The 21,090-nt window shown below is 51.4% G+C and overlaps 8 protein-coding genes across 8 annotated transcripts; 3 read left to right on the plus strand and 5 right to left on the minus strand.

Annotated features, from left to right (window-relative positions):
* Positions 1-1,897: 1,897 nt before the first annotated feature.
* Positions 1,898-3,041, minus strand: C7974DRAFT_104243 (uncharacterized protein). The gene has a single exon (XM_046134896.1). It carries the CDS (start codon positions 2,721-2,723, stop codon positions 2,010-2,012), a length of 714 nt encoding a protein of 237 aa, XP_046001538.1. The 5' UTR covers positions 2,724-3,041; the 3' UTR covers positions 1,898-2,009.
* Positions 3,042-6,563: 3,522 nt separating this feature from the next.
* C7974DRAFT_430978 (uncharacterized protein) lies at positions 6,564-7,124 on the plus strand (the record flags this gene model as incomplete). The annotated part of the gene is made up of 1 exon (XM_046144743.1): positions 6,564-7,124. The coding sequence occupies one exon, from the start codon at positions 6,564-6,566 to the stop codon at positions 7,122-7,124; it is 561 nt and encodes a 186-aa protein (XP_046001539.1).
* An 88-nt stretch (positions 7,125-7,212) lies between these two features.
* C7974DRAFT_104274 (uncharacterized protein) lies at positions 7,213-8,986 on the minus strand. The gene is made up of 2 exons (XM_046134897.1): positions 8,579-8,986; positions 7,213-8,505 (listed from the first exon to the last, which is right to left on the minus strand). Exons 1-2 carry the CDS (start codon positions 8,649-8,651, stop codon positions 7,301-7,303), a joined length of 1,278 nt encoding a protein of 425 aa, XP_046001540.1. The 5' UTR covers positions 8,652-8,986; the 3' UTR covers positions 7,213-7,300.
* Positions 8,987-9,362: 376 nt separating this feature from the next.
* C7974DRAFT_104282 (uncharacterized protein) lies at positions 9,363-11,148 on the minus strand. Its single transcript, XM_046134898.1, has one exon. The coding sequence runs from the start codon at positions 11,068-11,070 to the stop codon at positions 9,562-9,564; it is 1,509 nt and encodes a 502-aa protein (XP_046001541.1). The 5' UTR covers positions 11,071-11,148; the 3' UTR covers positions 9,363-9,561.
* A 922-nt stretch (positions 11,149-12,070) lies between these two features.
* Positions 12,071-13,325, minus strand: C7974DRAFT_104316 (LicD family-domain-containing protein). Its single transcript, XM_046134899.1, has 3 exons — positions 13,023-13,325; positions 12,793-12,970; positions 12,071-12,744 (listed from the first exon to the last, which is right to left on the minus strand). The coding sequence occupies exons 1-3, from the start codon at positions 13,208-13,210 to the stop codon at positions 12,163-12,165; spliced, it is 948 nt and encodes a 315-aa protein (XP_046001542.1). The 5' UTR covers positions 13,211-13,325; the 3' UTR covers positions 12,071-12,162.
* Positions 13,326-14,026: 701 nt separating this feature from the next.
* On the minus strand, positions 14,027-16,061 carry C7974DRAFT_385646 (TIP49 C-terminus-domain-containing protein). Its single transcript, XM_046140973.1, has 4 exons — positions 16,019-16,061; positions 15,525-15,971; positions 14,615-15,475; positions 14,027-14,563 (listed from the first exon to the last, which is right to left on the minus strand). The coding sequence occupies exons 1-4, from the start codon at positions 16,025-16,027 to the stop codon at positions 14,471-14,473; spliced, it is 1,410 nt and encodes a 469-aa protein (XP_046001543.1). The 5' UTR covers positions 16,028-16,061; the 3' UTR covers positions 14,027-14,470.
* Positions 16,062-16,160: 99 nt separating this feature from the next.
* C7974DRAFT_385648 (uncharacterized protein) lies at positions 16,161-19,450 on the plus strand. The gene is made up of 4 exons (XM_046140974.1): positions 16,161-16,363; positions 16,561-16,685; positions 16,861-17,544; positions 17,574-19,450. Exons 2-4 carry the CDS (start codon positions 16,575-16,577, stop codon positions 19,140-19,142), a joined length of 2,364 nt encoding a protein of 787 aa, XP_046001544.1. The 5' UTR covers positions 16,161-16,363; positions 16,561-16,574; the 3' UTR covers positions 19,143-19,450.
* A 187-nt stretch (positions 19,451-19,637) lies between these two features.
* C7974DRAFT_104383 (uncharacterized protein) lies at positions 19,638-20,529 on the plus strand. Its single transcript, XM_046134900.1, has one exon. The coding sequence runs from the start codon at positions 19,719-19,721 to the stop codon at positions 20,352-20,354; it is 636 nt and encodes a 211-aa protein (XP_046001545.1). The 5' UTR covers positions 19,638-19,718; the 3' UTR covers positions 20,355-20,529.
* Positions 20,530-21,090: the final 561 nt, after the last annotated feature.

Raw genomic sequence — 21,090 nt, forward strand, 5'->3', positions numbered from 1 at the left:
TGTCGGGCTCTTTTCTAGGTGAGGATATTGACGTGATAGGAGTTATACAGTGTTTGATTGAGGAACACATCAGGCCGCCACTGTTCGGCATAGGTTGGCATAGGTTGACACAAATTATCAGCGAGTGTGGACACAATGTTATACCAGGCAGGTAGCATGAAATTGGCTTCTTATTAATGCCACGGGTCGTATCAATATCGACCTTGTCAGGGACAGCTGGCTCCCTCCTTCACGGGCAGTAATCGTGAGTGCTGCGATCGATAAACGCGGACCTCGACATGAACAGGTCCTCTGGAAGCAACAACTGCGAGAAATCGTCAACGGTATTGTGGCTTCTCTCCGTATCCTTGTATATAATAGTCAATCCAAACTCAACCCTGTATCAACCTAACAATCCTTAAGTTCGGTGCTACTGTTAACGCGTTTGACAGCCAGCTTTCAAAAGACACTTCATATGCTGCAGGGCTCAGGCGACGATGTCCAGTCTGCGACGCCCACACTACTATGGCGTACCTATTGCTACCTAGACGAACATAAATCAGCTCACGAGCCATGTCGGCCTGTCCAACATCCGTTACAAGCCAAAGGCTAGTCGAGCGAGTCCTCGACACAACAAGACCAACGCTTCATTAGGCTCGTTCCGTCCAAGAATTACAAATGCCCAGATGCGGGAAGGTCAAGAAAGTACCCCGTGCTGAACGTCACGAACGAAAGCGCGCAAGTTTGCAGACTCCCTGATTCTATGCGATAGCTGCAATGTCCACATCGTAGCGTAAGGGTATACCTTAACGCCACTAAATGCATGGCCGCTACCCGACTGCCGAAGGGGTCAAGTCTTCCATCACGCTGCAGAAAAGGAGTGCAAATACTGTGGACTACTCGCCTGCATACTATTGTTAGGAAGCTTTCAATACTTGGGGCAGCTCTACTTTTAGAGTAAGATACTCGGTAGTCTTGCACAGCTTGGCACATCTGCTCCAAAGGCCTTTGTGATGATCAGGTGAGAAAGAGTTCTCCAGAAGCCGAGCGATTTTGTCACTGCGATGTCCAAGCTCGCAGAGAACTCAGCGCAGGATGATCAGATCGGCAACGACGTCAAGGCAATTCCACCCCTCCACGTCCGGAAACCGGTAACAAGCAGAGGCTCTGCTGCATGCATCTGCAATGATCGCCAGCCAGGGCGGCAGATTGTCAACGAAGCCCAGAATATTCGATCGCCGCTGATGTCAACCTTGTAAATTAGGTCGCAAGGTCGCGAAATTGTGATGGACACAGCTCGAGCACAGCGCTGGGGTCTCGTTGTGTTGTCGGGCGCCCGCGCTGCCGGGGTGGCCGGCTGACTGCAAGGCGGCGTACCGAACGACCCGTGCACAAGTGTCCACGCGTTGTGCAGCACCAGAACACGACGCGCCGGGCTCGTGGCTCAGCATACGATGTGTGGTGAGGGCGCTTTGATGTGTGGTGGGCGTTGCGCACTAGAACCCTATTCTAGTCGCTCAGCTCGCGTTCCAAGTGACGGGGCTGGGGCTTAACGATTCGGTGGTAGCTATCGAGTCGGGTCCGCTTGGCCTGTGTAATACGGTGCTGTGCATGGACCTCGGTCGCCCAGGCGTCTGACGCTTAATTTCCGCAGCCGCTGGGGTGTTTTGTCAGGGGTGCCAGGCTCCTCCTCTCCACTCGGACAGAAGTCCCGTCCCTCATCGGATAGTTTTGTGTGAACAATGGACCCTGCGGATGCTGTTCGAGCTGTTGATTTGATGGCAGAAGATGGGGAATGAAATAACATCACATATGGTGTCACTCGATAGATAAGATGCCAATTGGGATCATAATTCGTGAATAGTCAATTGCAGCGTAATGCTGCCCCTAAGGTGAACAAGAAACGTACAGAGACTGTACGATATAAAAGAAGAAGTGAAAAGTGTCCAGCGCGTGCTATGCGAGCTGTTCTCCAAGCCAAGATGATGCCTCCAACGCCCCCGGATTCTCATCTGTGTTGCGCATGTCGCTTACGCGACATCGCAGCACCAGATACCGGCGTGCAGAGCGCAACCGATCTTGGAGTAGTTGTCGGCAGTGAGGATCTCAGCGTGGCCGGTCTGGCCGTTGTAAGCCCAGCCGTCGGAGGCAGTGGCGCAGACACCATCAAGACCGGGAAGACCGGGAAGCTCGCAAAGCCAGCCACCGACGAAGACGTGCTCGAAGTCGTCAGCGTTGCCGGGGGCAAGGACCTGACCGAAAGAGCCTGGGTTGAGCTTGTGGACCATCTGGCCGTTGGAGGAGACGACGGTGTCCATGGCGTTGGCCTCGAGCTTGGCGTCGTTGGCAAGGGGCTTCAGGCCCATCTTCGCACGCCATGTGTCGACAACGCCCTGGTAGCCGGAGGCGGTGGGAACGGGAGCGGCGGAGGTAGCCGCCTGGGTGCTGGAGGGAGCAGGAGCAGGGGCCTCAGAGTACTCGACGACCACGCTGCTGGGAGCAGGGGGTGCGGGAGTAGGGGTGTTCTCCTCGTAGACAATGGTGGTTACGGCAGGAGCCTCGTAGACGGGGGTTGAGACCTTGGTGGGCTTAGCAACCTCCGGCTTGCCGGTGAAGTAGACGGTGTGAACGACAGTCTCGTAAACGACGTGTACGTTCTTGATTTCCTTGTACTCGGGCCTGCCGTAGCTGGGGGCCGCGAGGGCAGAGCCGGCAAGGGCGAGGATAGCAGTGGAGGCGCGCATTTTGAAGTTGTTGGTTGAGGTTGGAAGAGTTGACTGAGTGAACTGGTCGGTTAGACGAAGTTGGTTTTGTGGATTGTTCGTTGAGTGAGTGTATGCCGAAGGGCTTAGTGAACGTGGTGTCAAAGAGTGACTTGAATGAGTGTATTCGTCGATAACCTGGAAGTCGCAGACCTGGAATGGTAAGTTGTGGCGGGAGGGGATCACATACTTTATACGCACATGGCACTAAGACCGTGCCGCGCTTGCGCGAGATGAATGCGAGCGCCACGGCCCCGGTCTCCGCAGATGCTCTTGTGCCTGGCCCTAACACCTTCGAGCCGAAAAGTGTGACCCCACTGAGTCTGTGGTAACCGGATTGGGTCCTTTCATTTTATTTCCTGCGGCTTGACGTTCATTGTCAGCGTCCTTGTTGAACTTGTGCGCCTGACCACGCTCATTGTTTCGGAGTCCACTTCTTTGTTTGTTCGGACTGGCTGTGAATTATGATACAGCGGAGTGTCTGAAAAGTGCAGCGCAACAATGACATCGTGCCCTCCTGCGTGTGTCGGGCGCTTCGATTTGTTGCCTCGTTGACAAAGCCGGACCTGGCGGGCATCAGGGGCAACAACGGGCGATCATAGGCTTGCGCAGGGGTAAATGCACAAAGTGTGTTCACAAAACGCGTGGTTCAGGAAGTCTAGACGAAGCGCTAACTCTGGGGAGGAAAGTCCTCGTGAATTTCGACTCGTTGCGTCTTGTTCATTGGTCGTTCGTAGGACATCCGTGGTTCGGACTGGGCCGCGTTTCAAGTTGACAGTTAGCGCGGCACCTTATTACGTTGGTGACCGTTTGTGCAAACGTGCACAACAGGTCGACTCAGCAACTCTTGGTTTCAGCCTGGGTGCTCAACACCTGTGGCTCGGCAGGTGGCGGAGATGATTGTCCAGTCTGTGCGGAGATGTCAAAGAAGTTCGAGACTCAAGGTCGAGCCCTCAGAGGTGGATCCGGGATGGGATTGCACACGGGACGATAGTCTCGATGAAACGTCGACCTGGATTGAAGATTCAAGATCCCGCTGGCAACGTCGGCCGGGGAAGATGGGAGATGTTCGCGGTAGGTAGCCCGTTGGCCGTTTCTAGCTATGGAGTCTGAGCCGCCGGACGACAGCGGACACGAAACAACACCACAGCGCCTCATGACACTCCGGTGAACGGACGGTCGTGTCACCAACCACTTTCAAGCGGCAAAGCGACACGTGGTCAAGCACCTGTTGCCAGTCATCCTGTGGAGTACAGCGGCTTCCCATCGATAGCTGATGGTTTGAGAATCTGCCTGACGTTCGTGGAATACGTCATCTCTCGACCTGTGAAAAATGGGGACGTGACGAATAATCGAATGGTGATATTGAGGGGTGTTGCAAGGACTCCCACCGAAGTTTAATCTTGCTACCCGCTGTCGCACGACCTTGCTTTTATTTCAACCTCATCTCCTACAAGATGAAGCACCGGCCTCTGGCCGCACTTGAGGCAGCAAGAAGATATTATTCGAGCTTCGACATCTCATGAATGGTCCTGGTCAATCTCAAGGTCAACTGTACTGTACAGCAGTAGTGTTGCGAGTCAACCTCCCGGCGGCAATTGAGTTGAGCCGAGGAAACTGCACTGGTGTTGAGCGCGGTCTCGCTGAAAAGTTTGTCGACGAGCCTATCAGAAAGATGTTGTTTGTCGACTTTTTCGTAGTGCATGCACACCTAACTGATCCAGGTATGTAACCTTGCGGAGATATCCACACCTTTCTACTGGCGTGACATCTGCTGAAGCCCCGACTCACGCATCAGGTGGGATCACAATCATCGTGTCACTGATCGACCGTAAATCGAGACGCTGGAACTGTGTCAAGTGTGGAGGATAAGACGCTCCAGTATCGATTAGATAGGACCTGCAGTAGTGCATCCCGAAGCTCGGTAATGCCTACCATGATCGCCCTTCTGTGAAATAGGTGGTCTTCCGGGGCTACCTACTTACCTAGCTCCACTGTTGTCGGAACAAGCCTTCGTAACGATTCGCTTTTTGCGTGCAGAGTCTGCCCGCAGCATATTATACGCGCGTCCAATCTGCATCATGACGACTTTTCACCGAAGACTGCAGCGGCTCATGCACGTGGATGACTTTGACGGGCGGACTATCCGGCCTCTAAGACTCCGCGTCACCAAAAGAAACTGTCCAGCGCGTCTTTGGGCCAGGTCGCAGCTATTAGCTTACATGTGTTGGACGAAAAGGTAAGTCGTATGGCCGATGGTGGGTATCTCCGCTGCTAGAAGCAGTACATGAACGAGACTGTATGCTCGTTAGCGTTTGGAAGGCCTCTTCCTATCGGCGTCTCGGTCGCTTGAAAAAGCCTCGCTCACATCGTGTTGCTGGCAAGCTGAGTTTGCAAGTGGGGAACAGTACGCGCGCGTCAACACGAAGACATCACCCATCGCAAGTGTCTCGCGGTGCCGGCCTTGCTGTTTCATTAGTCGCGTGCTTCATTCAATCCAGAACGTCGATGTGTTGCATGAGACGAGGTCGTCGCTCGAGGTCACGCCTTCAACATCCCTCCGCTCTCGGCTAGACGTCTTGGCACAAAGGCCATCCATCAAGACATCTACATGAACAACAGTAATTTGTTGTCTATGCTGTTCAGATGTTAAGCTGTTTGAGAACAAGAAGATATCATGGTAATCGATGTGTGCTTTCGCGAGACCCCAGCTGACAGCTGAATCTTTCATGTGGCATTCCTCCCGAACATGCCAAATCATCATGCCGCCTATGTTTCAGGTCCACATACCAATTCGTATCTTCGGAGTGGTGATTGGCAGGTCTTCCTTCTCTAATATTGCTATAGTGTGCTTTACGGTCATTGCAATCGCGTTGATGTTCTAGATATGCAGGTCTCACTACCTGCAGCTTCCACGTTGCGTCAACTCATGGGTTCTCGACATCTAAATCAGGCTCGTATTTACCATGTCGTTTTCTACGTATGTTCTGATTGCTGCGGAGTTGACTACTAGAGTCGAGCCAGATTTATTCCTACGCCCAGTACCCCCAGTGCGAGTAGCCTGAACACGAAATGCTCAGCTGAAGGCGAAAGCCACGTGTATCATAAGTGGACTAAAGCTGCTCCTGTATCATATGGTAGCCCATAAAGCTCATATATAACCATTAGATTGACATCACGAGAACGTTCAGTCAAAGACAAAGTTAGTATAGTATACTCCGTGGAAACAGACGTCACGACTGCTGACACCAAAAAACATGCCACCTGAAGCTGCAGCCAAGTCTCCATATCGTCACAACAGCTTGAAATCATGATTGGAACGCCCTGCATCATTTGCCTGACCGATCAAATCCAAGATCACCCACATCGTAATCTCCTATCCGTCATCAGTAACAATGCTGGGCTGAGCTGAACAAAGACCGCCTGTCTTTGTTTTCGTTGTGTAGCGTGTCGAGGTATGGGCTCTTAGCCAAGAATAGCCCAAGACGCGTCCATTGTCTTCAAATTTTGGTCAAAAGGATAGCCGATAACGTCTTTCAGTCACTGAGCACTGTGTCGGATTCTTTCGCGGTTGCATACACTCTTTGTCTACCAGAGTTTCGATTTCTGCTTTATCACTCTTTATATCTCTGAATCAAATTCTTGATATTGACTCCATGTTAAGAAACCCCATTTCGCTCATTACCCATCGATACCTATCTCAAAGAGTCTTTCATTTCATTGCATCCTACACTCGTTCAACAAATTGATTCAACAAGCAAATTCACACACTCTTTTCCAATATCAATCATGCTGGCCAAATTTATTATACTCGCTACTGCAATGCAAGCCGGTCTTGCAACCGCAATTGGCAATGCAATTGTTAGCAACCGCTGCTCGTACGACATCTGGCTATGGAGCGTCGACCAGGGCTACTCCTCAGGCCCAATCCATATTCCCGCTCGCACGAAGTATTCCGAGCCCTTCCGCAGCGCCTGCAACGGTTGCGGCTCCTCGCTGAAGATCAGCAAGACCAACCAGCTTGTTGGCGGCCAACACACACAATTTGAGTACAGCATTGCGGGTGGTGATATCTGGTACGATATTTCCTTCGTCGATTGCGCAAAGGGCGAGAGCGCCAACGACTGTCCTGGGCACGACAAGGGTCTGGCAATGGACAGCCCAGAGCAAGAGTGTGGGAAGGCAAACTGCGCGGCCGGAAGTTATTGCCCAACGCAGTCGTACTACGTTGATTATCCATTACAGAAGCTGGGTCTCGAGGATCCGGTGTTTACTTGCCCGGGTAAGGGCACAGGTATGGACCTTTACATGAAGGTGTGCAGTGATGAGGCACCGTTGAAAAGAAGTGTTGCTGGAAGACTCGCTGTAGACGGATACGCTTGAGAAGTGTAGCGTCCTTCTTTGTATTTTTTCTTGCTCTCAGTTTTTGTCGTCAGTTCTCATATATATCCCCCATGTCATCATTTATGGTTCTCAAGCTGTCGCATTTTCGGCTACTAGGTAGACGCGAGGCTTGAAATTAAGTTTTCTCTTCGTTCAAACAAATTTCCCGATCCAAATCAGGTAGTGATTACGAAAATGACCATACCCAACGTGTAGTATGCCAGAAATACGCTCGCAATGCTTGACCGTGACAACGCGGAGCTCGTGCTTGTTGGACTCGAACTGACTGGGCTTGTGTGTGGGATAGTCCCTTGGGTTCCAACACTCATACTAGGCCAGTCTGTGAGGATCTGCGTGTCAGAAGCAGCCGCTACTAAAGTAGCCATCTTATCGCCAACATGAAGTACTGTTATACCACCATCTACACTGATAGAGATCGGCGTGTCATCAATTGTCACAGGCTGCCCGGGCGCCAGCGTTTGCCCAGCGATGACATACTTTGTAGTTCCACCAACGATGGATGTCACAATGTCAAGTTGTCCTGGCGTGACTCTGGCGACTGTACGTACTTCGCCTGCAGTAGGCTTCGGCAGTGTCGTGGTCAGATCGCCGACATGGATCACAGTGGAGCCAGCTGAATCGGATGTGAGGCCGACCACAACGTTATTGATGGTAATAAGTGTATCAGTGCTGAGTGTGGAAGATCCTATGACAACCTGGAACTTGACATCGTCCGTTGTCACCAGTGATCCATCCGGCGCATTGACAGTTGGTCTGTGTGTCACAGCGATGGGCTGGATCGTTACCCCGTCGTGGGTTATAGCGGGAGGTAGTGGGAACTCAGTGATGACCTTGCTCGGTATTGTCGTGACCCGCGCCTGAGAACTTTGAGGTCTTCCTGGGGCTGTTGCTTGTGTTCTTAAATTACTTGTCCACGGATCCGACACATCCACCGTGACCGACCTGGAACTTCGAGAACTGTATGGATCCAAATGATGGGCATCTCCCCATCCATCCGTGGATCTCTCAACGTGCGCAGTCTCCTGGACCGGAGGGGAGCTTGGTAGTAATGTTGTGCCCCCCCAACCAGTAGCCGACTTTTCCCAATGCACTGTAAGCGTAACAGTGCGGTCGGGCCACATGCCACTGATGACAGTGCCTATGTCTATGATCTCGACAGAGCTTTTTGTCTGCAGATCTACTGCAATGGTAGATGTGATAACATCAACATTAGTGGCTATGGGCTCTGTGCGAACTCTGCTGTCGCTTCCAGATGTCATGATATCCCACCCGTCCCCGCTGCTCTCGCCGTGTACCTTTGACCTCCATGTGGAAGCAGTAAACGCGATCGCAGGTTTTTCGGTCGTCGAGTTAAGCAGTGCTATGGCGTAATAGTCAATTTTTGTATCACGGGTGCCTATCGGGGCCGTGCAAATGCACAATCGCGTACGTACGGTCGTTTCGAAGTACAAAGGCGGAACTACAGCCCACCAAAGCTAGAGTTCTGAGGGCGCGTAAGATAGTCATAACAACCTGTGAGATACAGTGCTGATCATAGACAAACAACAACGCAGAAATGTAAGACACCTAGAAATTCCGCGCGGAGCTGGGTACCTGAGCTGTGAGTCCAAGGCGCGACCTCATTTAATACTACCAGGATTGATGCCTCATTCAGACAAAGGCTTACGTGCACGGTCCATTCTCATGATCCTTCACATCGTTAAGGTGCGTCCTTGACGGAAAGCGCGACGAAGGTAACAATTCGAGATAGGGGGATTGAATGGAATTGCTATCAGGTTGACAGAAAGAGGATGGGAAATCAGCTTCTCAATACTGATGAATAACATTGTGTCTCATCGAGGGGTATGGGCGGGCGCATGTCCTCACTTCTCAGTACGGAAGGTAGAAACTCACGTCAGCCAAAGCGCCACAACTTCGGACGACAATTGCCTCTATGGTCTAGAGCGAGCACTAAAGCACCTACAGCACTCATGAATTGTATCGCATGCTCAGGATTTACTCCTTGGCCAGATGAATAGGCTGAGAGAATTTCCTGGACACTGGGGCTAAATTCCTGCAGGTGATACCTACGCGCAGATGTCCTCCAGAGTTTCTTCGAGTGGCATGCAGAACACAACTGGAAAGTTAACAATACTCCAATATTGCGACAAAGGTGGAAGATGATCAGGTTGACGTGCTACTTATCCTGTCTAGCTAAGCCACGTCGCTTCCGTCCGATGAGTAGAGGGTGACGTGATTTGATAGAGAGTTATTCCTTGCGCGAATGATCCACGAATGGTGCTGTTGGAACTAGATGCCTAGGCCCTAGAGCCTGTTTTTCCAGTGACTCGAGTGCATGACTCACTCGCTCACAAGAACCCATCAAGCAGAATTCTAGTCACACGGCAATATCAGTACAGTATGGAAACCGTTCGCTCTAATCAGTCTGGGAGAGCTCAAGCTGCAAGCCTGTGTTTTCAAAGATGTGCCCAAACGCCTCTAGGGCTTCTGACTCGAGGTTGTCGTAGGGTACCGGAGGAAACCATGGGTCTCTGGAGTAACGGCAGAAGTTCAGTCGGATGATCTTCAGCTCCGGAAAACGGCCCTGGAGCTTGAGATCCCTGAGGACTTTCATGGTCTCTGGAACCGTCGTTGAAGGGGTGACAAAGCGAAGAGTCAAGCTTGACAAGGTCCTTGAGATACGCTTTTGGAGTAGCTTGGCAATACTGTGCGAATCTTGTCCGGTTGCTTCATTCAGGAATCCATGATGGAACGGCATCTCCAGAGTTTCAAGTCTGTCGAATTGTGAGAGGCGCGAAGCTTGACTCGGTCGGGTCGCCCATAGAGTGAGCTTCCGTAGGGATCTCATTGAGTCTCGTAGACGGTCAACAATGTGATCTTCAGTAAAATCGTTTACATCATCTGCAGTAAATTCTCCAAGACCTGGCCTGTATCGAAACTCTACAAGCTTGTGACCAGAGAGCATGTTTTGGAGCATCTGAAGATCGATTCGGCAATCTGTCGCAACAAAACCTTGAAGCATCTTGTTCGACATCAGTTCCTTCACCTGGCGGGAGTCCTTGACGTCGATATGGGAGACGTGTAAGCGCTCAAGATTTGGAACATGTTCCAAGAAGCTCATAGTCGTACAATGAGTTACGCATCCGCAGGAAGACGAATTGCCCCGTAAGTCCAATTCCCGGAGAGCTCGGAGCGCGGTATCGGAATTTCGCAGACAGTGATGCCAATCGAGGGTTGGATAGATGGACATGCCATCAATGTGAAGCCGCTTAAGACCAGGTAGTAAGGCAAGCATCAGTATGACCTGTGCGTCCTCGACGCCATGCCTCAATAGGCGTAAGAAGTCCTCGTCCTTCTCGAGTGTCGACCCTACAACAACGGTCTTCTTCAGCGGCTTGACTGGAAGAGTATTGTGCACTGATAGAAGACCAATCTTCATAGCGGTGTTCTCGAACAACTTAAGTGGTCTCTCTTTGGTAGTCGATGAGACACTTGTTGACACAAAAACGGGTCCAGTGCGGCTTGATCGAACCTTGTCTCCTTCTTTGGTCTTGGTGACGCCTGACCATGGAAGACCGGTCGCGACTTCAAACTCGGATCGCCAACCTCGGATATCCATTTCTTTGACCATGGCACAGAGTTCAGAGCTCTCGCACAGAGTGCGCAAAGACAAGTGAAAAGGTGCCTTTGACGGAGCGTCGCGATTGATGTAAGCCGTATACAGAGCTTCCGTGGCTGATCGTTTTGTCAACTTGCAGGTCAAGACAAGTGCGCAGAGAGAGGGTTGGTCTAAATAAACTACAACTGCGTCCAAAAGCTCGTTTGGGAGTCGTAGGACGCCATGAGGTTCGGCATGCGCTTCTGTCGAAGCTGCGTTGTGGAGTGACTCGACTTCATGACCACGTCTAGGCTTTGACGTCGCCATGATGAGACTTAGGTTAGGTCAGCGTATGATATTGGAGACTGTGGAATTCGCGGCGTACGGTTCTTGAATTAAATCGTGTTGTGTCGTGTTCAGGGTTATGTCTGCCTGCAGGTTGTGTAACGAGGGAAGCTGCAAGCAAGCGAGCAACAAACAAACCGCGTGCAAAATACAGGAAATAATCTTACGTCATGCCTTGTTTAGTACCGGAATCAAGAGACTGTAAGCTACAAACGCACACTAAGAATCGATTAAAGCCTGTGGCGCACAACCGGTTTATCTATTCTTCACCTTCAAACGCACCATCTCGTATGTAAGCCTTCACTTCATTATACCGCACCTGATACGTATATCTTGTTCAATTCAATGTAGCAGCATCTGCTCGTGTTATCGTCGTGTGTAGTCTGCGTCCCATATCTAATCATGAACGCAGCGTTAGTACGAGAACTTGCACTTAGATAATGAGAGTGCTGCGGCTATCGCATTGCTCCTCAGTTCGGCACCGAAGCTTCTTGGAGGCTTGACTCTAACTTGAAGCTTATGCATAAATATAACTGTGCAGCCGCGCAGATATTCAGCGTAATATGTGAGGTACTAATTCTACAGACGAATGTCTTGGTTCTGACAAGATATAGGGTTTGGCCAATTTGAGCCAACGCAGCTGAGGGCTCGACATGCGGTAGAACCTGTCTCCTTCGTTGCTCTTCGTTGCTCGCATGTGACGAAATGCGAAGTAATGCATCTGGCGGATGGAATATTGGCGAATTGACGAAGAAATATTGTTGTCGAGCAGCTTTGCTGGTAGGTGATGTGCTCACAACAATCGTTGAGGCACAGGCCTGTAACTGTAAGGTGGGGTGTTGTAGTATATGGGCTTCCGTTGCTACAATATTATGTCATATTATTGTATAAAGACTTTGTAGGGTGTCATATCTGTAAATGTACGGACATGACATTGGGGTATCTCTTTTCTTAAACCAAACAAGGCTTGATGAACGTTAGACCAGCAATACTTCGCAGGACGCCGACGCGATGCAATGCAACGCTAATCATGAAACCCAAGATGATAATGTAGTACTATGGCCAGCTGGCCCACTACGCCATCTGTGCCTGCTCGACGGCCTTCTTCTCTTCTTCCTCCTTCTTCTTCTCTTCTTCCTCCTTCTTCTTCTTCTGCTCCTCCTCCTCCTTTCTCAGTGTTTCTTCCGTCTTTTCCCACACCTTGGCGTTGGGGTCCCACTCATGCCCATTAAACTGAGTGTTTACCAGCGCGCTCTCTTTGTACTCATCCGTTAGAATCTTGTCGTAACTATATGGTACCTTCGCTATGACGCCCTCGAACATTGTTTCACGCAGAGGATAAAGCTCGTCGGTACGGTAGCGGTGATAGTTTTTGCAACTCCAGACACCAGGCTGATCGTCTGGGTGTGTCTCCGAGAGACCGGTAATGTCGATGAAGAGGCCGTTACGGACGTCGATCCACCTTGCGTCAATGATGTTCATGCCGTTGCCACGCTCGCGTTGCCAGATCCAAGGATTTACATCGAGGAGAAAGGTGCGTTTTACTTGCTCGTCGTCGGAAGTATAAGAGTAGTTGGTCTGGTTGTAGGCTTCACCGAGATGGTGAAGGGTGGCGCCGCTAACTTGGGTGTCGAGATCGAAGTCCCACGGTAAACGCTGCGGTTGTTAGTATTTAGAAGCTTCTACCAGAGACAATTCATGTACCTGGCCATTCCACCACCACCCAAGCAACGTCCCGTGGGCAATCCATGTGTCAAGATCGTTCAAGCGGAAGAAGTCGAGATACGCGCGCACCATGTGCTTTTGTGTGTCTCTTCGTTCTTCGTCTGAGACCACGCCGTGAAAGTAGCGTTTGTCATAATGGCCGAGCGTATTATCGCCTCTACTGAGCATGAGTGACCTGAACGATGACCTCATCAAGTTTGGTGACCTACCCGGGCTCGTGAAAGTACTTGCCATCTCCGCCGTCTCTCCTTACCATCTCGCTCCCAAAATGTGCAGATGTGGTGGCTGAACTGTCAAGCTTCGATGTCGGTGCTGCCATGCTGTCAAGCTTCGATGTCGGTGCTGCCATGGTGTTTGCGAACAGCGCCGCTGCCGTTGTGTATATCGATAGTCTCATGGCGAAGCTGTGTCACTACCTGGTACTCCAGTATCGATGAGATGCTAAGAAGATGGTCGTCAGACGCCAGCAGAGAGTATCAAGCAGTCGGAATAAGTGGGTTGATGTGGAAAACCGGCAAGGGATGTTGTTTGTGGGAAGAGGTTGCGCGCTTATCTGACGTGTGTGAAAGAGCGTACAGGAATTGATTCGGCAGGTGCAACCAACAGATAGGCATTCAGTAACAGGGAAATGTGAATCAAGCAGGCAGCATGGAGAATTAAGAAGAAGGGAGTATGAGACAACTTACACGACGCGCACGCCTAATCTTCATGTCACCTACCCACAAAGCCCACCTTCTCCCGCCGCGTCTCCTCTATCCATGTTACCCCGGAGTAGTCGGCACTTTCCAGCCACAAGTCGACACAATAGGTAGTCTAGCGCCGTCAGATCCGAGTGCCGAGCACGGATTGCTTGCTTAAATGTGGGACGGCCACTTACGCGCGGCCGTTAAATATCAAGCATTGCGATACGACACGACAGCGGAGCCATGGAACCATACCAAGATTTGCCTTCCCGCTCGAGAGATGGTGGTGCAGGAACGCCAGACTTATGTAGCCCATAAACCGGTTTTGTTGTGGCATTAGATTATGCTCTGATGAATATGAGGTGAATGGGGGAAATTGAGCCTAGTTCTGTGAGGCATACGCAACCCCTGTTGTCACAATCAGCCATGTCGCGTGCGTTATGTCCCTAACGGGATGTTCCCGTTTGATTGCCTCGTCAGCGCCCCCCGCTTTTAAGGCTGGAAGTGGTCGTGACGTATGTGTGCGAAGGCACCGTTTTCACATTTGGACTTTTCAACATGTCATGATTTAGACTCTGCTTGGCCCCGTCTGGCAATGAGCCGGCCTTACTGAACACACCTTCAGGAAAATCGCACTCATCTTCACAATAACCGCCACTGCGTCGCATGAGACTAAACAATGCAAGTTTCACGCCGTGTAGTATGTGCTACTGCTTAAGCAATAATAAGCTACAGGTAGCGTATGATGTCCACGTCAGCCAGTCCAAGCGCGGCAAGTTCACACAGGCTTCTATCGTGAAAATTGCCTTCACCAAAGAGTTGGACGTAAGCTCTGCTCCGACTAGCTGGGGACAACAAAGGCTCTGTTATTACAAGTCATGACTTTTGCATACCACGCGGCGAGGATGCTCTATGCTCGAACGCTTGACTCATCCAAATCCATCACACTCTTGAAGAACGGGAGCTACTTGCGTTCATGAGACATCCATAGCCTCAGTGCCGTTGGCAACGGTGAATGACACGTTACCTGCGTCGCCAATTAGACGCTTCTCGGACTCGCTGACGAACTGCATCGCATTAGAATCAATAGAGCGATTGGGCTGATAGATCAAACTTGCCTTCACACTTCGTGTAGGGTCATAAAACAGCGAGAAGCTGCGCTGAACGTCTTCTATGGTGACCTCTGGTCCTTGCCTCTTCTTGCGTACCAAATCGGAGGTGGTAATCAGGTTGCTGGCGTACCTCAATCCGGTCTCCAGCCCGATCTTGGTAAGCAGAGCCAGTGCATCGGGAGAAATGTCGACTTCCTCTTCCTGTGCACGTATCGAGATGATCTGCTGCATCTCTTCTGAATTGTATGCGTGTGTGCTGACAATCACTACGCGGTCCAAGAAATCGAGCGGGAGTCCATGCGGCGATCTGTAGTCGGTTCCTCTGATCTGTGTATTACCTCTGTTGCTTGCCATTATGACAATAGGCGCCAGCTCATCTTCCAGAGCTCTGTTGACGAAGGAGAAGCACTCAATGTCGAGCATGTGCACCTCATCAATGAACAGAACACCGGGAACAATCACAGCCTTGCCCTCCTCCTTCCATTCTGCCACTTTTGTGTTGATCTGATCGCGCACTTCGCTCCGAATTTCGCCCGTGTCGCCGGAGAAAAGGGCCAAGAAGCCCTGTGACCTCGAATTGATGACATCGATCTCGTGCAGACTGACTGTGTGCACCACTTCGCGCCGTTGCTGAAGCTCGCCTTCGGGACACTGGACGAACTTTGTGTCGATACCCATCGCATCGTAGTCTCTTGATCGTGTGTAGGAGCGGCCGAGTTTCGAGATCTTGCCTGAAGCCTTGTCGATTGAGATGATGTCGCCCGCCATGATCTTCTCCTTGGTCATGGCATCGATCATTTTGGTGCCCATGTCGTAAATGGTCTCCATATCGGTGGTTTTGATCGTGAGCTTGCCCTGTTTGTTACTCTACACATTATCAGTACGAGCCCGGACCCTACACTCTTCTTGTACGTACTCCTGTGACACTGCGGTCTATCTGGATCTCAACGACCTCGCCCTCAATGACCTCGCTTTCTTCCGTTATCCGCACGCCAATGGACTTGCGGAAGGCCTGTGTAAGCGCCTCGGTCTTGGACATCTCCAAAGAGAATATCTCGGACGACGCAAGCATGGTGAATGGGACATCTGATCCCAGCGACTGTGCCATGCCCATTGCGATGGCTGTCTTTCCTGTGCTTGGTGGCCCGGCAATCAGGACTGCGCGTCCGGCAATTTTGCCTTCTTGAGCCATTTTCAGAATGACCGCAGCAGCTTTACGTGCCTTTTCCTGTCCAACCAATCCTTGCGACGATACTTTCGGTTCGAGCGTGTCTGGCTCGACGCCCAGACCACGGATGTGCGAGTGCGCCGCGATGAGGTTGAGGCCGCGGAGCTCTTTGCTCTCGGCGATAGTTGTGATCGGCTGCGATGCATCAGTGGAGGCCTACAGTAGTCTGCAAAATGACTTACGACAGCCATTTCGACGTGTGATGTTGTGTTGGGGAGGAAACGGTGTTGCGCCTCGTTCGCGACTTCTCGCGATGCGAGCTCTCACTTCTAGTCCGCACGGACCCATTAGCGGTGCGTGCCGCGACGCGCTCCTTCACCGTGCCCTACATATAGGGTTTACTCTCTGCCTCACCAGTATCCCTGCACTTCTCCGCACTTCAACCTCAGCGCAGACTGTAACCACTGCGACGTCAGCCCCGGGGGCTTTATCGCTACCTAGCGCTTGCACGACATGCACATTCGACTTGTATTTCGTATCAACGGCTCCAAGCGCTTTGACCCTTGCGTATCGCCGACAGTCACGAGGTAAGTCGATTGTAGCCGAAATACAGTGTGATTTCTACAGCCTGTCAGACGATAGGCCTGCCAAACCGTGCCAACTCCCACAAGCCATTGCAAATGTTGGCTGTCGCTGCCAAGTGCTTGTTTGCACATGCGCTAGGCTACTGCATCGTGTCACTTGTTTTCCTCAAGACTAAATTGCTAATGATCTGACGACATAGAGCACAAGTACGAAATGTCTGAATCTACAGGCGGGCGGAAGAGGCCTGCCCCACCGCGGTCTCGAGGTAAAAGTCCTCCGATCCAACGGAGGCGTCAATCCGAGCAATTTTCCGCAGCAGACAGGGTCAGACTTCTTCTTAATTAGGGTCGGGCTTCGTAACTGACAGAATGATGTAGTAAGCCAATACACCACGTCCCGGGGCTCTTCCCAGTCCTCCACATTCCATGAAGAAGTATGCTGCTGGTGTGTCGGGACGAGACCTGGTTTTATGTCAGCAAGCGAACGACATGCTAAGCAGTACAGACAAAGAAGCGTTGGCGATGCATTTCATGACCATGATAGATCTCAGAGTGCCGCAAATCCTCGGAGACGTGATACAGACCATAGCCCCATGGTCGTCACGCCATCAACAGAGAGTCACAGTGGGTCTACAACACCAGTGCAAGTCGCTCCTACTGTACCTTATATGCTGCCATTGGCACAGAAGCCGATTCCCAGAAAGAGTTCACCGATGGACACTTTGAAGGCTTTGCGGTCGCAGAAGGCGTTACGTGCTGCGAGCAAGCCAGAAAAGACAAACAGCTCGACCACAGAAGTCAAGGCACTAAATGCGAAGCTAATTGCTGCAGAAATAACAAGCACAAAGCTCATGTCTGACCTCAAGCAATTAAGTATTCGCGTCGAAACTTTAGTCCAGCAACAGCAACAAGCAGCGGCAACAAGTAGCATGTTGACAGATTTTGCGAACCGACTCAGTGCGCTCGAAAATGCAAAGTCAGCAGTCAAAACAAGTGACTTTGTCCAACTACAGGTGGACGTACAAGCCACAAAGGATGACTTTAACAACTTACAAACTACTGTTGCGCAAGATCGCAAGGATGTGGGCGAGCAACTCCGTCAACTCCAGAGCGAATCATCAATCTCAGTTAGCGGACAGTCCAAATCCCAAGAGGCTTTACAGAGGGAGCACAATAAGCTCAGTGTCCAATTCAAGGCGAGAGAGAGAGAGAGCAAGCCAATCTTTTTAACGAACATAGCACACTCGCTAAACAGGTCAATGAGCTACGCATTGAGCAAGAAATGTGGGCCAAACAACAGCAGACACTCCAAGATGAGTGCATAGGGCTATCAGATGAAAGAAAAGCATTCAGGGAAGACCTTCAGAGCCTTAAGTCTCAAACAAAGAATGCGGAAAACCTTGGACCTCGGATTGAGAACTCCATAACGGAGCAGGCGAAGATCAGCAATCGGGTCACGCAGCTGGAGACGGCTCAAAACCTCGCTGCAAATTCATATCAGAACGTTGGCAGTAGTCGGATCAACGACAATCACATAGCTCCCAGCTCAAGCGAAATGGAAGATGTGCAAAAGAGACTACGCTCAGTCGAAGACCGTATTGGAGGAGATGGTGGGCTCAGCGACGTCGTTAGGGAACATCAGGATGTTATTGAGGAAATGGACAAGAATTTGCACCGTCTCGGAAACGACATTGCATCCATCTCGGAGGATTCCCGCACCATTTTCGATGAGGTTTTTGATCCATTCAAAGCATCCGTGCATGAGCAGCTTAGTGTCATGCAGGACCTGCAGGACTCTATCAAAGCAGAGGTGAAGCAGCACAGTGCGGCAGCAATTGTGGAGTTAAGAGAACAAGTGGCGAAAAAGCAGGATATCGTAACCGGAACTCAAGCAATCGACACCGTGAAAGCTGCTGTGCGAACCCTGCAGAGCCAATACGACAATATATCTACTGAAGATCTCCATCAGAAGATGGTCCATTGGTTCATGCAACATCATCCTCCAGCAAACTTGCTCCAGCAATTCGCAGCCGTACAGCATGAGGTCGCACAATTGCGGGGCTTCACAGACATCACCACCCGAGTCCCAAATGCTGTACAGACACTTGGTGCACTTGCGCAAATGGGCCCGCAGATCACGGCCCTTGTCCGATCTCCACCGAATTCCGGAACATCAGCAGAGTTGAATGCAGTCAAGGAGTTAGTGACTGGAGTGCGCACGTCTTTGACACAGTCAGTCGATGAACTACGGGCTGAACTTAACACTAAGCTCAAGACGGAACACGATGCGCGCACCAAACTTATGAACGAGGCGAGTTGGGAGCATGATGAACGGCTCCGTGCTGAGGGACTCATCGAGGCATCACTCAAGAACTTGACTACGGCAGTCGACAAAATCCCCGGAGAGTATGCCGTAGCAAGGAAAGACATTGAAGCCACTAGCGATCGATTAGGCAAGCTTGTCACCAGCGAGATCAAGAGTGTTACCGATCAGGTGCAAGAACTTCAAACGACTATGAATGGAATTCGTCCAGATTTCGACCAGATGATTGCTGCCTTCCGAGATCCTGTCAACAGAGAACTCCTCGCCATCCTACCTACACTCTTCGAGCACACTGGTCAAATAACATGGGTCGTCAAGACATTGAACCAGAATTTGCCGAAAGGCCCACTGCGGATCCTGTGGTCTTGCGACTGGGAAAAATTGTTTGAAGGAATCCAACAACCTTTTCCTAGTGGCAATGGCGAAGCTACGGGCAATAGAGGTTTTCGACGAGCGTAAGCAGAGACTGTAGATATGCAGAGTCTTTTTCATGTAAAGCTTCTGCAGTACTGTTCTTGTGTTGATACCGACGTATACCCCATAGTACGAAGTATACATGTTGTTCTTCTTGTTTTGTGGTAGGATGGTTTGTAGCAAAACTTGGGTACCTCTGGCTGATCATGGGATGGAAAACCACGACACTTGGAAGATGTTGCACACACATCCTGTGATAGCGACTCTTTACAGCAAATTCAATGTATATCGGTAGTGAGATGAAGCTAGAGCTGGTTACCTTCCAGGATAAAATGAACTATTTGGTTTGATCGGGCACTTGGAATTGGATTGAAGTTTGATTCTTTTCCGCAAATTCCTCTATGCGAGAAGTGGTCTGTAATAGCTAAACATCAGAGCGTGAGATCGATGTGCGGCATTGATTATAGTTGGATGCTATTGAGATTCCCGGTAATAACACATGGCGCTAGTAAACTCCGCTCAAAAGTTCATGTCAGAGCTCCAGCTCTAAGTCACGTTCATCCTACATCTATCGGAGTTCGCGCACACAGCGAGTCCCGGCGCAAGTACTTTCGGAGAACAATGGGGCCCGTCTCACGGTCAAAGGCACTCACAGCTTCTGCTACAGCGTCGCTCACCGCAAAAGACGCTGCGGACACTACACACGCACACATACAGGGCGTAGACACACCAATGGCCGATGCCCCCACAGCAAACACGAAAGACCCCTCCACCTCTCAGAATGCAAAAAAGCGCAAGCGCAAAGAGAAAGAAACACACATCCTCCACCAAACCACCTTCCGCAAACCCACATGGTCCTACTTCCACCTCGCCCTCGTCACGCCAGGCACCGCCGCCCAGCCACCCTCGGCCTCCGCAGCCTCCCCGGACCCGCGCGACATCGACACTCTCACCGTCTCGGCTCTTCTTCTCCACCCGCTTACGGCGTACCTCGGCGTCACGGGCTCCGCGGTCCCCATCGATATCCTCCACACGCAGGGCCGGAGCGCGTTCGTGCGCATCCCGCGGCAGGACGCAAGGGCCTTTCGCGCAGGACTGAGTGGCTGGATTGGCGGGTGTGATGCGGCGAGCGTACCTGGCGTCCAGGAAGGCGGGAGAGTCAGCGTGGCCTGGAGAGTTGTTGCTGAGGGAGGGAGCTTGGGGCTCATACGGGGCAGTGGCGAGGAGCTATTCGGGGAGCGCGGGGCGGCTTACTGAAATCGCAGAGGCGGAAGGGAAGATGTGATTTCGATACGGATCACGGGGAGTCAGGTCGGGACTGTGGAGACTCGGCCGATCCGTCTTCTCGGAAGACAAAATCTACGACGGCACGACGAAGTGAGGCCAGGATATGGAGAGCGCAGGCATCGCTCGCACACCCAGGTTAGAAGCCATTTCGTCGCTCCACATGGGTGCACAGAGGCACAAGCTGCCAGCATCACCCCCCAGAACTGCGGTAACCACACCTGCAACCATACGCCACACGACCGCGACCATCGTCTTCACGACCACCGGTCGTCGTGCCCCACATCCGACGAAGCACAGACTCTAAGCCCATCACGGCAAGAGATGACAGTAAACGACGAAAGCAACATCAACGGTGATCTTCATTGTGCTGCTGCTAGCCTCTCCCACGGGTGGTCTCGCATGAACACTTTGTATAGCGCTTCGCAGCGACATGAGGGCGCTGATGTTCAGGTGCTCGCCCATTTATTCCTGGTGCGCATCTGCTGTATAGCCAGGAGGCCTTCACTACAGCAATACATGCGGGGCGAGATCCTCAGCTGCGTAGAGCATCATGGATTCTAGTCATGCTGTGATGAAGGTTGCTAGCCAGCGGTGCTGATGCGGACTATATATCATCTTCGTCACACACTCAACTAAAGCGGAGTCTCGACGTAGATAGATGGCAATGGAATACGCGCAGTCAATGGAAATACCCCCCCCAGCCTTG

This window comes from Boeremia exigua, assembly GCF_020726555.1.
Source record: "Boeremia exigua strain MPI-SDFR-AT-0100 chromosome Unknown C7974scaffold_2, whole genome shotgun sequence".
NCBI classification, from domain to species: domain Eukaryota; kingdom Fungi; phylum Ascomycota; class Dothideomycetes; order Pleosporales; family Didymellaceae; genus Boeremia; species Boeremia exigua.